This window comes from Centruroides vittatus, unplaced genomic scaffold, assembly GCF_030686945.1.
Source record: "Centruroides vittatus isolate TY-2023 unplaced genomic scaffold, ASM3068694v2 scaffold_324, whole genome shotgun sequence".
In the NCBI taxonomy this organism is placed as follows: Eukaryota; Metazoa; Arthropoda; class Arachnida; order Scorpiones; family Buthidae; genus Centruroides; species Centruroides vittatus.
Window position 1 is genome coordinate 3,773,091 of NW_027122701.1, and position 13,967 is coordinate 3,787,057.

Below are 13,967 nucleotides of genomic sequence, written 5' to 3' on the forward strand. Positions count from 1 at the left end.
AATAATTAAACTCATTAACAAATGAGTACAATATGTATTTCAACAATATCAAATTTCTTATAATTGTCATAAAGCTTTATTAACTAAGCTTAATTAACTTTGATTAATAGAAAGTATATTGTAATCAATAATTTCAAGTTTTGGCCATTATCTTTTCTTCTGTTAACAGGAAAATTATCTTCTGAAGAATTATTGAAAATAATTTACAATTTTAAAAAAAAAATAATTTCTATAGAAAGTTTCTGTTCATTCAACATAATAATAAAAGTTTTCTAGAGAATATATAAGTAAATTAGTATATAACTTAAATACTAACTGTACTTGTAAATTAAGACTTCAGTTTGATTTTAATAATAATTTATTATGGATTTAGCTATGCTGTATGAATAGAAATTATTATTATTATTTTTTAAGTTCTTAACATGAATAGAAGACATCTAAATTATTAGCTTATAAATAATTGAAGAATTGAAATTAATATTTATTGTTTTATCAAACATGAATTATTTATTTTATTTTGTAATTATTCTACTAGATATGGCAATACAAGTAAACTATAAAACATAACTGCAGCTTTGAATTGGTAAAAGACATAGTACTGATCACCTTTTATTAAGCTATTGTGAGATAAGCTGGGGGCTATAGGGGGTTACCCTAGTAACCACTTAATCGGCACAGGTTGTTAAAACCTGACCTCGGAATCGTTTGGATGGCTGAATTTGAGTGGGAAGTCATGTGGGGGTAAGTCAACAGGAGTCGTTAGATAGTTAGGAGACAGGTTAAACAATTAAACAAAGCATTTATTAAAATCTAAAGTTAACAAGGTCTACAAGGCTATACTCAGTTAAATGCATTTAACAACTAGATATATATATATATATATAAAAGGGCAGCTCTTAACTAAGCCTATTCTTGTAGTGAGAGAGAGAGTTCACAATTTTCTAACAAAAATACCTCTATGAGGAAACGAATGGTATGAGTCAAATGGTTCGTAGGAATCGTAGTCCTAGTAGACATGGCAAGCTGAATGGAAGTTCGAAGCCGTGAACTGTCTTCTACCGGAGTCTTTTCCTTTCGTGTATCACCTGGACATGTATAACTTCCATTGGATCGCCCTGAGCTTCTGGGGACTTGAGCTTTTATTCGCTTGTTGTGGGAAAGGAGTCACATGATCGTCATATGTTGACAATAACTGTGCATTCTTGACACCTATGTGTTAACTTTCCCACCTGGTTGTTATCACAAACGGTGACCTCTGATCTAATTCTCACAAGGAGCATTTTTTTCTATCGGAATTGCTTACACTTTTTTTTCTGACAACGGCATTAAATTCACGGATTTCACACTATAATAGTTTATAGAAAAGAATAATATCATAGCATACATATTAGAAAATACAGTTACTTATTTTAATAGAAATCTGTTTGAACTTTCTGGCCTACATAAGCTGTTTTAATTAGAATTTATATTTGGAAATTTATGCACTCTAAGTAAGTTCTTCAATTGTAACAGTCACAGTCTATATCCATGGCTAAACTGTGGCTCTTCTAGACCCTTACTGTGGATTTCATAAAGCTTACTTATACAATTTTTTTTATAAACTTAAATGTTATGTATATAATGCTATTCTAATAGATAATTCAGCACTTAGTATTTCTGATAAATGATACATGGTATCAATTGTGACAAGGTTTAGCCACCCGTTCTATTATTAAAACAGCTGATATTGATGTAGAAGGTTTACAAATATTTAATTTGATATAATCTTAGCTTTTACTGCATGCTTTACTGGTTTTTCATAAACTCTAATTAAAAATTAATATTCAGTGATAAAATGAAAAAATTTAATGAAAAAATTTAATTAATTATAATACTTTAATATATGTTTATAAAATTTTATATAGCTATATCTTGAATATCATCTAAAACCAATTTGGGAATGGTTAGTTACCGTAATGGATTCTACAGAAGCACAATTAAGATTTGGTTGTGCACTGACAAATAGTTCCGATCCTGCACATCCTGCACATCCCCTTCATTCTCAGCACCTAAGGCCAGGTCGAAGAGGAGAAGAAGGTCGTTCTCAGGGTTTAGACAATCGGCGAAGAGGAAGAATAGTAACTTCTGGTAATAATTTATAATAGTTATATAAAAGTGTTTCTTATAAATTTGAATATAAAATTAAAATAGAATTAATGACAATGAAAAAATATTTTCTTAAATTTTTCTAGTTGAAAACTTAATTGAATCTTTATTCATGTTTTAATTTTTATATCATGCCATAAAATATTATGAAATAAGATTATCTTCATATTCAAAATTATCTTAAATTTGAAATCTATAGGAATTAGCAGTGTTATTTAAGATAATTTATTTTTGGATTTTCTGAATATTAAAGATTATGTAATTCAGGTTGTACCCATTTCTATAGAGTTGCTAATTTTGCTGTAGACACAATACTTTGAAGTAATGTCATTATTGGCTCAATTAAATCTTAAAGCTTTGCTGCTCATATTCTGTCCCAAGTTACTTTTTATAAAATGTGACAACACACTGTTAACATAAGCAGACTTTTGGCCAGTATTTTAAGAGTTTTTTCAAATCTAATAGCTTTATCTTAAAAGCCATTCAACAGTTATGCATATTTTGAGATTGAATAAAAATAAAATTACAAAATTGCAATGAAATAGAATGTGTCTCATTAAGCTGATCAAAGATTTCAAAATTTTATGTTAGATGCACTGAGTGTATGATAGTATGAAGAGTTTAGGGAATTATTTATCCTGTCACTTAAGAGTTATCTTGGTTTAAGCATGTCATTACCTGATAGATATTAAATGCTAACAGATGGATTCTGCAGAATAAGTTAGTTCTAATTAGGAAAGATTTCCCATTAGATCTTTTAAATCATTTGTACATATATATCTTCAACAGATGTTTGAGTATTATAAATGTCTGTGATGTCAATAATAACGACAATATTTGGATGTGGATTTTGAGCTTATTTAATTTCTCTTTTTTATAACAAGTTAATTTTCACATTTTTAGTTTTGCATCTAATATTACTTAATTATATTAATATGTCATGTAATTGTTTTAAATAATTATACAAAATTTATAATTGAATTAAGTTCTGTTTTTGTAATACCGTTTAAAATTTTATATTCTTATCAGTGGCATAGCGTGGGTGTCAGCTGCTAGGGGCGGATGAAAATTTCAGCGCCCCCTTATTTAGGTTTTATTATTATTTATTGAAATTTACCGCCCCTTTAAAGTGCCGCCTGTGGCAGGCTGCCCCTGCCGCCCCCACTACGCTACACCACTGATTCTTACGTAATTTATTGTATTGCACTGCTTGATATACAGCAGAATCTGTTTGTTGTAATTACTTTGGGACTTGCATATACTAAGGATAAAAAATCGACTGATAATGTTAAGATGGATTGGTAAACAAGACTACAACTAATGAAAATTCTGGTTGTATGTACTCTGGCTTCAAAAGGCCTTGTTAAAATAATTAAAAAATATGTAACTTAAGGTTTATTAATTATAATTACAATTACTATTAATTAATATAATTCATTCAGCCTGTAATTAAAGTAAGGAAATGCCAGGAATTTAAATTACTACATACAAATGATTAAACATTTCATCATTTGATTCAGCATTTATTGTTTAAGGCACTAGTTGAAACTGACAATGATTGCATGTTAACAATAACATGTTAATGCTTATAGGGCAAAAAGATAGCTTAAAAATTTTTATTTGCGTGAAGATAAGTCTGATTACAATACATACAATTTTACTAGGACATTGTGCAACTTTGTCATATTGCAATAGAATTGAGGCATAGCCAGGGAGAAAGAAGCAATCTCTGTACCTGTTAGGCATAGAAGAGGTGATTGATCCTTGTACCTGATGGATGCAGATAGGTGAACTTTGCATTTGCTGCCACAAAAGAGGCTATCCTTGTATCTGCCAGCCATTGGAGAGGTGGTCTTTATTCCTTCCAGCCATGGGGGAGACAATCTTTGCACTTGCTGACATGGAGAGGCAAATTTGTATTTTGTTCATTTTTTGCACTTAGAGCATGCATTGCTGTTTTATTTTTGACTTGTAGGCCTAAATTTCATTAGGTTCACTCAGTCATATCAGAGAGCATGGACATTGTCACTTTAGTACCTCTGTATGTCGAAAACAAAGTTATGGACTCCTATTTTTTAATTTTAAATGGACCCTTATTACATTTTTGGATTCCTCATCACAGTTAATAGAAAATGGCAAAGCTTTATCAAAATTGGCCCTTCAAATTTTGAGAATGAACTATTCAATACTACTAAATTCTATAGGCCCATAGAAGGCATGCTTGTGACCATGGGATATGGCTCAACAAAGCCACGTGATTCGTGTGATGTAGCTTTGTCATATGCACTCATGATATGACCTTATCTCTTGAAAATGAAGTCATGGACCCCCATTTTTATTACATTTTTGGATTCCTCATCACAATTAATGGAAAATGGCAAAGTTTAATCAAAATCAATCAAACAGATTTTGAGAATTGTGGCTTCATGTGGTTCCACGGAATTGTGGTTCCATGTGGCTTACAGAATTGTGTTTGAGAACAAACACAATTCTGTAAGCCACATGGAAGAGACTTCACTAATGCTCCGCCTCAATAAATGTATTTTAACTTGGGTGTTCTGGGATGTGCTAATTTTGATAACATTAAATGATTGATGACAATATAATTACAAATTCAGTAGAATCTACTTATTATAAGTTGGAAATGATTAGCATAGGCTGAAAAACTAAACAAAAGGAATGTATTCTTAGTTCCTTTAACTAGGCAATATTTAATTTTGGTAAAAAAAAAATTATTAAATGTCATAAATATGTTTTAAATAGGATGATTGATTTTAATGATAGATTTCTATGTAGATGAGTTTCATTGCTTAAATTTTATAGTGTTATATGATTTTACATGGAATTTTTATTGTTAATAGAGGATGGTAATCTCTTGTCTTTGAAACCTGCCCATGTATAATTTAAAATAAATACGATTATTCTATATGAAATTTTTTGTCATATAAAATTTAAAAAATTAGTAAATGTAAAGATATAATAATCTCTAAAATTTATGAAATTGAAAGTGGTATAAAAAAAACCTGATCAGTAATGATTATATAAAAAAAAAATATAGAATCTATAGTAAAGGAAATATCTAACAAATGATTTATTAGAGAGAGAGAACAGTTGGGAATATGGTGTTTTATGAACATTTTCCTGAATTTATACTTTATTACTTGATAATTTTAAAATCAATTTTCATTGAAAATAGTAGATACATATTAAATTCTTCTTGAAATTTCATAAGATGGAGAAAATGCTTGTTTTTACAGACAGCTTATGAAGAAAATATCTTTTCTTGGATGGTAACTATTGTAAATAAATTGCAATTATTATTGCTTGAAAGACTACAATTATTGTCTACTGTAAAACAAATTTAATAGACATAAATTAAAATAATTTTAGTAATTATAAGTTATATAATATAGAATGTGATTCTTAAAGTAAATGAATTAATAGTAATTTTACATTTGTAGGTTCTGATGGTGTATCAGCACGTCGAGATTTTCTGTCATATGCATTATCATTGATGAGAGCACATAACAATGAGCATTTTGATTCATTACCAGTTATTGATGTATCAGCTCTTAAACATATTGCATATGTTTTTGATGCATTGATATATTATATGCGTTCTGGAATGGATGGTACTGATTCAGAAGTGTTAAGAGAAGGATTTTCAGTTGATCCTTGGAATGATCAAGTAAGTATTAATATAAAAATAATAATTTCAAAACTTAATATGCAATATTGAAAAATGTCACTAGATATCTTGATTTTTTTCATTAATAACGTTATAGGATTGATGGTAAAATTTATGCATTTTAAATCAATTTTCTCAAAGCATATATTTCAATTTCAGTAGACCCTTAAAACTTTGTTTTCAGTTAAATTAATCGTTGTCAAGATGTCAAGATGACATCGTCATATTTTTGTCCCATGTAATAATTATAGATCATTTAGAGAGAGAAAAATATGAGAGCAGTTTCAAATGAAAAGAACAATTTTGTTAACACATTTATTGCACATTAGGCAATTATATTTGTATTATTTGTCATCATAATTGCCTTCTGTTTTAATCTATTTTCTCCAATGTATGATTAGTGGCTGGATGCTGTCCTATTATATTTTTAGGTTGCTTTGATGCACTTGTGCTCCATTGTTTCATGTCATTATCACTTTAAAAATGCCTTTACTAAATACTTTCTGTAATGGCCTGGAAAAAGTGATAATTGATGAGGAATATGGTCTGATGGGTAGGCTAGATTCTATAGCATCTTTAATTTGTTTTGTGATTGTGGATGCTATTTGGCTTGAGAAATGTGGCTGCACATTGTTAAAGACAGACTTGAGACAGTGATTTGTAACATTTGCTTGTTGAAAGAAGAATCCCTGGTCTTTGGTTCTAATGAATAGAAACATAATGTTCCTATTCCTTGTAGATAAAGATTCTACAGAAGGATATACATTTTTCAAAAACAGATATTTCTCTAAAAGCTTTTGGATTATTATTTTTTAATGCCATTAAATCAATATAATAATGTACCAACAAATTGCTAATAACGCTCATTTATATTTCTTAATGGAATTTTAATGTGAGAGGGCCCTTTATTTATCAGTTGCAGATTTCCCATCTAATTTTTGGTATCAAGAAATTAGTCAACCTAACTAAAATGAAAAATTATAAAATCTCATTAAGGTGGGAAAGGTTTTACTTTTTTACAGTTACTGTTACAATGTCTAAAACATTTTAAAATGTTAAAACAACAGATTAAACAGAAAACAAATAATAAAATTTTCACAAAAGGTGTTGATGTTACTGGTACCAAATGTGGCAGAAAGCATCACTGCCCACTCGTTTGAAATTTTTGTCAGCTGAAAATGTGAATTTTGGCAAACAAAAAATGATTTATGAATATCAAAATAACTTATTGTGTGTGAAAGAGCAAGTTTTCTGAAAGTCAAGGACTACCTTTACATCATATCAAAGAGAAATGAATGAATTTTTTAGGTTTTAGGTTTACAAATTTAAAAATTTATATTGTAAGTAAATACACGTACTCAAAAAAAATTAAAATGAAATTTTTTTATTTTAGTATTTTAAATAAATGTTTGTTGTGAGCATTTAATATTTACATGACTAACTATAATTTCAAAAAGACATATCAAGAACAGAAATTACAAGAACAACAACAAGTTTTCTTTCAGGAAATTTTCATTGTGTCTACTTTTATGTGAAGTTATTTTTAACATAATTTGTGAACAAGTGGTGGAAAAAATTTTTAATACTAATAATGTCTGGTGCAAGATGAATTTTGGTTTGTTAAGTAAATTATTAATAGATTTTTGTGAGAAATCTGATTATCACAGTTAAATAGATCAAAGTGTTTTAAAAATATTTTAAAATAATAATAGTTATATAAAGAATATTATGCATAAAAAGTTAAATTAACACTAGTGTGATTTAGTATTCAGTAAAAACAAGGGGGAAAAATTTTCTTTATTTTCCTACATATAATTGAATCTTAGATGAAAAATTTTTATGATAAACATAAATTTAATGTCCAAAAAATGATTTAAGCATTATGTATCCAAATGAAATGACCAACACTGTATTGCTGTCTGTCTGACATTTACTGCATCCTTGTTAAATAAAATTAAAAAAGAATTTTTTTTTTTAATAAAAAGATCATGTGTTAAAATTTTATTATATTCATAATATGAAATCTGTGGTTTATGATTAATGTAAAAAGGTGTTATTTATTAGAATTATTATATGTAATGCATATTGCAGGGCATCTAGTCCTATTGCTTCTTTATTTATACATTGATACGTTAACTGTTACACTGTGTTAAAATTTTACATGTTTTTCTTATTATACTAACGTGTTGATAAACTGTAATATTAAAAAGTAGTTTGTTTCCAAAAATGTTTTTAGAATATCATTTGTTTGAAAATAGTGCTTTAAATTGATAAGAATTATTTCATCTAATTATTAAGTTATCTCTGATGAATTTGACATTATTTTTGTTTAGTTTTGATAAAATTTATTTTTAAAAATAAGATATATCAGTACTATACATCAAGATTAATAATAAACATAAAAAACAATTTAAACAAAATTATACAGAATTATACAATGCATTTTATTGAATATTGGGTATAGCAAATGAAAATGAAAAAAAAAATTAGTTAAACTATATAAATAGAATAATCAAATTAATTTGATGATTAGTTGTCATGTATGATTGACATGGTGGATACATGTTTAAAACTGTGTTTACCTTTATTATTATGTTGAATATTTATTAAGATGCATAAGAGGTTTCATTGAATATGTTGAAAAATTTATTACTGATTAATTGAAATGATCACTATAGATATATAAGATTGCCATCTGTTGGTATTTTTGATCATCAAATGACAATATTTTGATTTTAGGATGAGAATGAAAATGAAGATCAAGAAGAAGAAGTTGGACCTGCACTTCCTATGGATACTGATAGTGCCGATGATGATTCTCATTTATTGTCATCAAAAGGACGAAAACACCCATTTTTTCAACGTTCAGATTCTACTTTATTTTTAGGATGTCCTCCTCCAGATCCATTTACAACTCCTTTGGCTGAAGCATTACCTTTAGCTGATCAGCCTCATCTATTGCAACCAAATTCGAGAAGGGAAGATTTATTTGGTATTCCACATGAACCAGTAAATATGCCAGCTATAACTAATCCGTCTAATTCACATTATGGAAATTATAATCCATTTGAAGTGTTGCCAACAAGACTTGGTCTTTCTCCTCGTTCTTCTGATGGCAACACTCAGCAATCTCTATCTTATAATCATTTTTCGTCCTCTATATCAACCAATACATCTTATCTGCCATCTCTATCATCTATGGCACATCCTCCGACCCGTCCGCCGCCGCCGCCACCGCCACCACCTCCGCCGCCACCACCTCCACCTCCACCACCACCCCCATCTTCTGAACTAGAAATTCCTTCAACTGTTGCTGTTGAAGGAATTGCTGCTAGTCTTACTCATGCTCCTACTACTACAGGAGAAGGATTTGCTTCATCAAATAATCAAATAAATAACCAAGATTTTAATATAGTGCCTACTTCATCTGTTCGTCAACCAACAGTTATCAATATTCCACGACCTGTTGATACAACAGCTGTTTCTTCATCAGCTTTATGTTTAGAAACAAGAGCACCTATTATAGTGGCTGCCCCAAGCAAAAAGGTTTCAGAATTACAATCTCCTGTGAAATCCAGTGTCATTGTTCATGCTGGTTGTATCAGGCCATCTGCAGCAACTGTAAGACTTTTGAATTTTCACATTGCTTTTTATTTTTTGATGATAAATTATGATATTAACATTTAAAAATTATTGAAGAAATTTTCTATTTTTTAATTTAAGTGTAAAAAATATTCACTCCACATTTTTGATCTTGATGAAAGTCATCTCTGTTGAAATTTTCAGATTAGTATATATTATGAAGTCATGCCTAACTATAATAATTTCTGTTTGAATTTTTATATAATGAACTGTATGATTTAATTTCAAATATATGAATGAAATCTGCCAAGAAATGATAATCTAATTTCATCTTTTACAGTAAACAGTTTAAAAGTTGCTAATGTTAAATTTAAAAAAATACACAATGCATTGTTTTCAAGTACAGTACATTGTATTTGTTGTTCTGTCTGATGTATGAAACATTGAGAATTGGAGAGGCATTGAAATGAAGGATTAATAATTATTATATAACTGTCACATAGGATAGTTGTTCTCCTGTTTTGTATCACTTGTCTTGTCCTAACAATTACTTTTTACTACTACCTACAATGTCCTAACATGTCTGTTTCTGTCAAATATATGAAGGAAAATTTAATAATTAAAATTAAAAAGTTCTGATGATAAAGAATTGCATTATATTTTTTTATATATTATAGATAGATTAAAATATATTATAAATTTTAAACAGTTAAATAGTATTTTACTTTATCAAAAAATTCAATAAAGTATAGTGTATCCATAAAATTCCTGTGCAGTTTGAATATTTAAGTTTCATTTTAATGTAAAATATAAATAATGTGTAAAGTGAAATAGAGAAAATTTACTTAAAATTTAGCTTATTTAATTTTAAGGTGGTGTTAATTTTTCAACACAATCACTTTCAGTCTATAGCTTATCATTAATGGAATCAGTGTTAAATTTTTTAAAATTTGGTTTTAGATTGAATTTCTATATAGTGCTTCTTATTGTAATGAAATCTAAGTTCTCTTTGATTAGTTGATCAGAAATGTATCAACAATCAAGAGAATGTAATTGGAATTGTAATATTGTTTGATTGAAGCTACTAGTAAAGTGTTTATTATATGAAATTAGAGGAGATAAATCATTAACAATTTTAAATCTCATTTATTATATTACATAGACAATCTTTAAAAAGTATACTGGCTTCAGTCACAGACTCATTGACATGAATACTTGAGTAGAAGACTTTTTACAAAAAATGAAATGGTACAGTCAAGAGTAAAATACATTACTATTGATATAAAAATGGGAAGTATCAAAAAATAACACAATTGACATTCTATGAGGTTTTAAAGTTTGACCCTATACAACAAATGTCATTTTAACAGTTGTTTTTAGTGCTGTCTACTTATTTTCAAAGATGAAATTTATTTTACATTACAAAAATGTAGAGAGCATCACAAAAGTGATGGAAACTACAAGGTTGGACTGCTGAAGAGCAGCAGATAGACCTCCTAGTGTGTATAGAAATGAAATTGCTAAAGATTCAAACTACACAAGGATTTTCTGGATATCCTGTTGATACAGAGAAGAGATCAGCAAAATTTTTTTGTAGTTCAAATTTAAATTAAAAATTTCAAAATTTTATTTTTGTTAAATTTTAAGAAGCATTCCATTAATCTAAAATCTTATAATTACAGACTCCAGAATCATTACTTCCTGTTTCTACTACTACAACAACATATGTTGCTGCACCTAGTCCTGCAGCCGAAGTAACTGTAACATCCACTAATTCATGTCCTTTTAATAACAGTTCAACAGCTGGTGTTTCTGTATGTGTACCTCTAATTCAAACCAACAATGAAACACATATGGACACATCATCTCAACAAAATCATGAAAACACTACTACAAATATGGTTATTGATGGTGTACAGAGTCAGAATGTTATAAATAGGTATTTATTTATTCATAATTATTTTCATGTTTTTTTCTTTGTAATTTATATATAAGAGAATGTAAATTTAAGTACTGTGATTTATATTAAATTTATGTTAAGATATTTAAGTACTGTATTATAGTAATGTTGTTACTGTGAAATTATTTCAGACTTTATAAAGAAATTAGAATAGATGCCATGCCTGTATTTTAATTTTTACTTAGAGAAGGTTAATAAAGCATTTTTTTAATTTAAACCAGTAACTGCACTCTTGCTGTTTAATCTACTTTTTATGTATTATCATATTTGATTTTTATAGTATTTTGATATATAGTATAAAATAAAAAGTAATAAATACTGTATGGGCAGAAAGAAGTTTACTAAAATAGACTTAATTAATAATGAAAGTTTTAATTTAAAAGAAATTTATTCATCTGAGATTTTATTCTTCTTGCATATTATTATTTTTTGTTATTGCATATTATTATTTTAGATGAGTGCTTTGTTAATTAAGGTATTCTTATAATCATAATCAGCTTTGTAATTCAGATCAACAAGTGCAAAATCAATTTGGTCTGATTGGCAGATAATTATCAAGTGAACAGTCAAATTCTTCTGTCATGCTGTTTAAGACTGATTATTGTGTAATTTTGTAGATACTTTGCAGAATAATAGCTATACAAGTTAATTTTAAAAATGTTTTATGTTTCATTTTTTTTATGTTAATCTAATGAATAACAGACATTTCTTTATTATATAGTGACTGAAGTTTTATAACAAATCAAAACATATTATGCAACTGTAATTCTATTTCAATTATCAAAATATTCAATAAATATAATAAAATTTTCTCATTTTATTCTATTAATTGATTATATTAAAAATCGTTTTTTAGTAAATTATACTAACGAGGTCATGATATGGTCATCAGATTTCAATAATAATGTTTGTATGGATAAGCTTTAGTATAAACCCTTATTGAGCAAAGGGACATTGTGCTTCTCAAATGTTTTTAAGAAAGTCAAAGTTAAAAGATTCCAAGCTATTTACGAGTAAGTTTTGCAGAACATATTGAACACCACATAGTTTGGTGAGAGCCTGTCTTACTCATTTGTAAGATCACTGGTTTGCAACTCAATGAGTAGTTTTTATTATCAAATCAATGCCATGTTTTCATAAAACAATTTTAAAAATGACATAATTTATGCAGTTGCTATTTATTTTTTATTAAAAATGTGCATTTTCATTTGTAAAATTGTTTTCAGAATTATTGTCTGTTAAAAATAATAATAAAGTATTTTACATTTAAGAATGTAAGACTATCCAGAACAATTTGACATTTTAAGCAATTAAATAAATACAAAAAATTATTAATTATTACTAACTCCCAATAACATATTGAATTGTAAATATGTGATGGTAAACAATCATCTTTCATTGTCACTTTGCTGCTGTTTTATTGTTTACATGATATGTATATTCCATTAGGTAATACAACAAGCAGACTGTAAACATAAATTAAAATTATAACTTAAGAATAATTAAATAATAATTATGTGAAAAATTAAACACTATTTATATTCTATTTAAATTACTTAGCAGTGTGTATAATTTAGTTATTTCTGTCTAGGTCACAGAATATGATAGGACAACTTGTATCACATGATGTTTTATTAGGAAGATGGAGGCTATCGTTGGAACTTTTTGGTCGTGTGTTTGTTGATGATGTTGGTGCTGAACCTGGTTCTGTGATTAGTGAATTAGGAGGATTTCCTGTAAAAGAAGCTAGATTTAGACGTGAAATGGAAAAATTACGTAGTTCTCAACAGAAAGATCTTAATTTGTCTAAAGTAAGTATTATATTCTGTAGTCATTTTTTTTATAAACCAACTAAAAATTACTAAAAGAATGATGAGGAAGTGAAGGCATTATTGAAAATAAACCACGTCAACAAATGCTTTATTTTTTGCAGTGTACAATCAAAAATGAATTAACACAACAATTAAGTCTGCTCTAAATTATTTCATGGCATTTGCATTCCCTTTTTATTTTATTTTTTCAGAACTTCTTTTGTATATAATTTTTGTTCCAATAAAATCTTTTATATGTTCCTCTTAGACAAAAACTTGATTCTGGTTTATTTTTAGCCTTAAAAAAAAGAAGAATTTTTTTGTAAGAAATTATTTCTTTATAGCAAGTGTTTGCTGTTCTGAGGCTACATGTGAATCCAGAATGAACTCCCAAGAATATTCTCTAGGTTGTTTGATTCTCTAATATGCTTGCTATACATACCAAAATATCATTAAACACTTGCAGACCAGCAGAATCTGTAATGGGTGGGGAAATAACCATCTGCATCTAGCAGAAAAGAAAATAATAATTTAAATAAATATAATATATATATATTATATATATATATATATATTTTTTTTTTTTTTTTAAATAGTTTTTTATAAAATAAAATATCTAAATGAAAGTATAATTGAGCTGATAGTTTATAAGCAGTGAAAATACAGTGGAATACTCAAATTGATTGGGAGAAATAAAATTCAGATTATTCAAGTTAAAAAGTTTCAAGTTATGGAGGTTCAGTTAAAAATCAAGATTTTTGTGCATTGGTTTATTGATGAT

The 13,967-nt window shown here is 27.7% G+C and overlaps 1 protein-coding gene across 1 annotated transcript in view; it reads left to right on the plus strand.

Moving 5' to 3' along the window:
• The window catches only part of hyd (E3 ubiquitin-protein ligase hyd), a 169,577-nt gene that overhangs the window by 133,040 nt on the left and 22,570 nt on the right, over positions 1 to 13,967 (plus strand). The window contains 5 exon segments of the mRNA XM_067286014.1: positions 1,905 to 2,127; positions 5,607 to 5,833; positions 8,573 to 9,454; positions 11,098 to 11,354; positions 12,967 to 13,186. Of these exon segments, the coding sequence (XP_067142115.1) occupies positions 1,905 to 2,127; positions 5,607 to 5,833; positions 8,573 to 9,454; positions 11,098 to 11,354; positions 12,967 to 13,186 (1,809 nt within the window).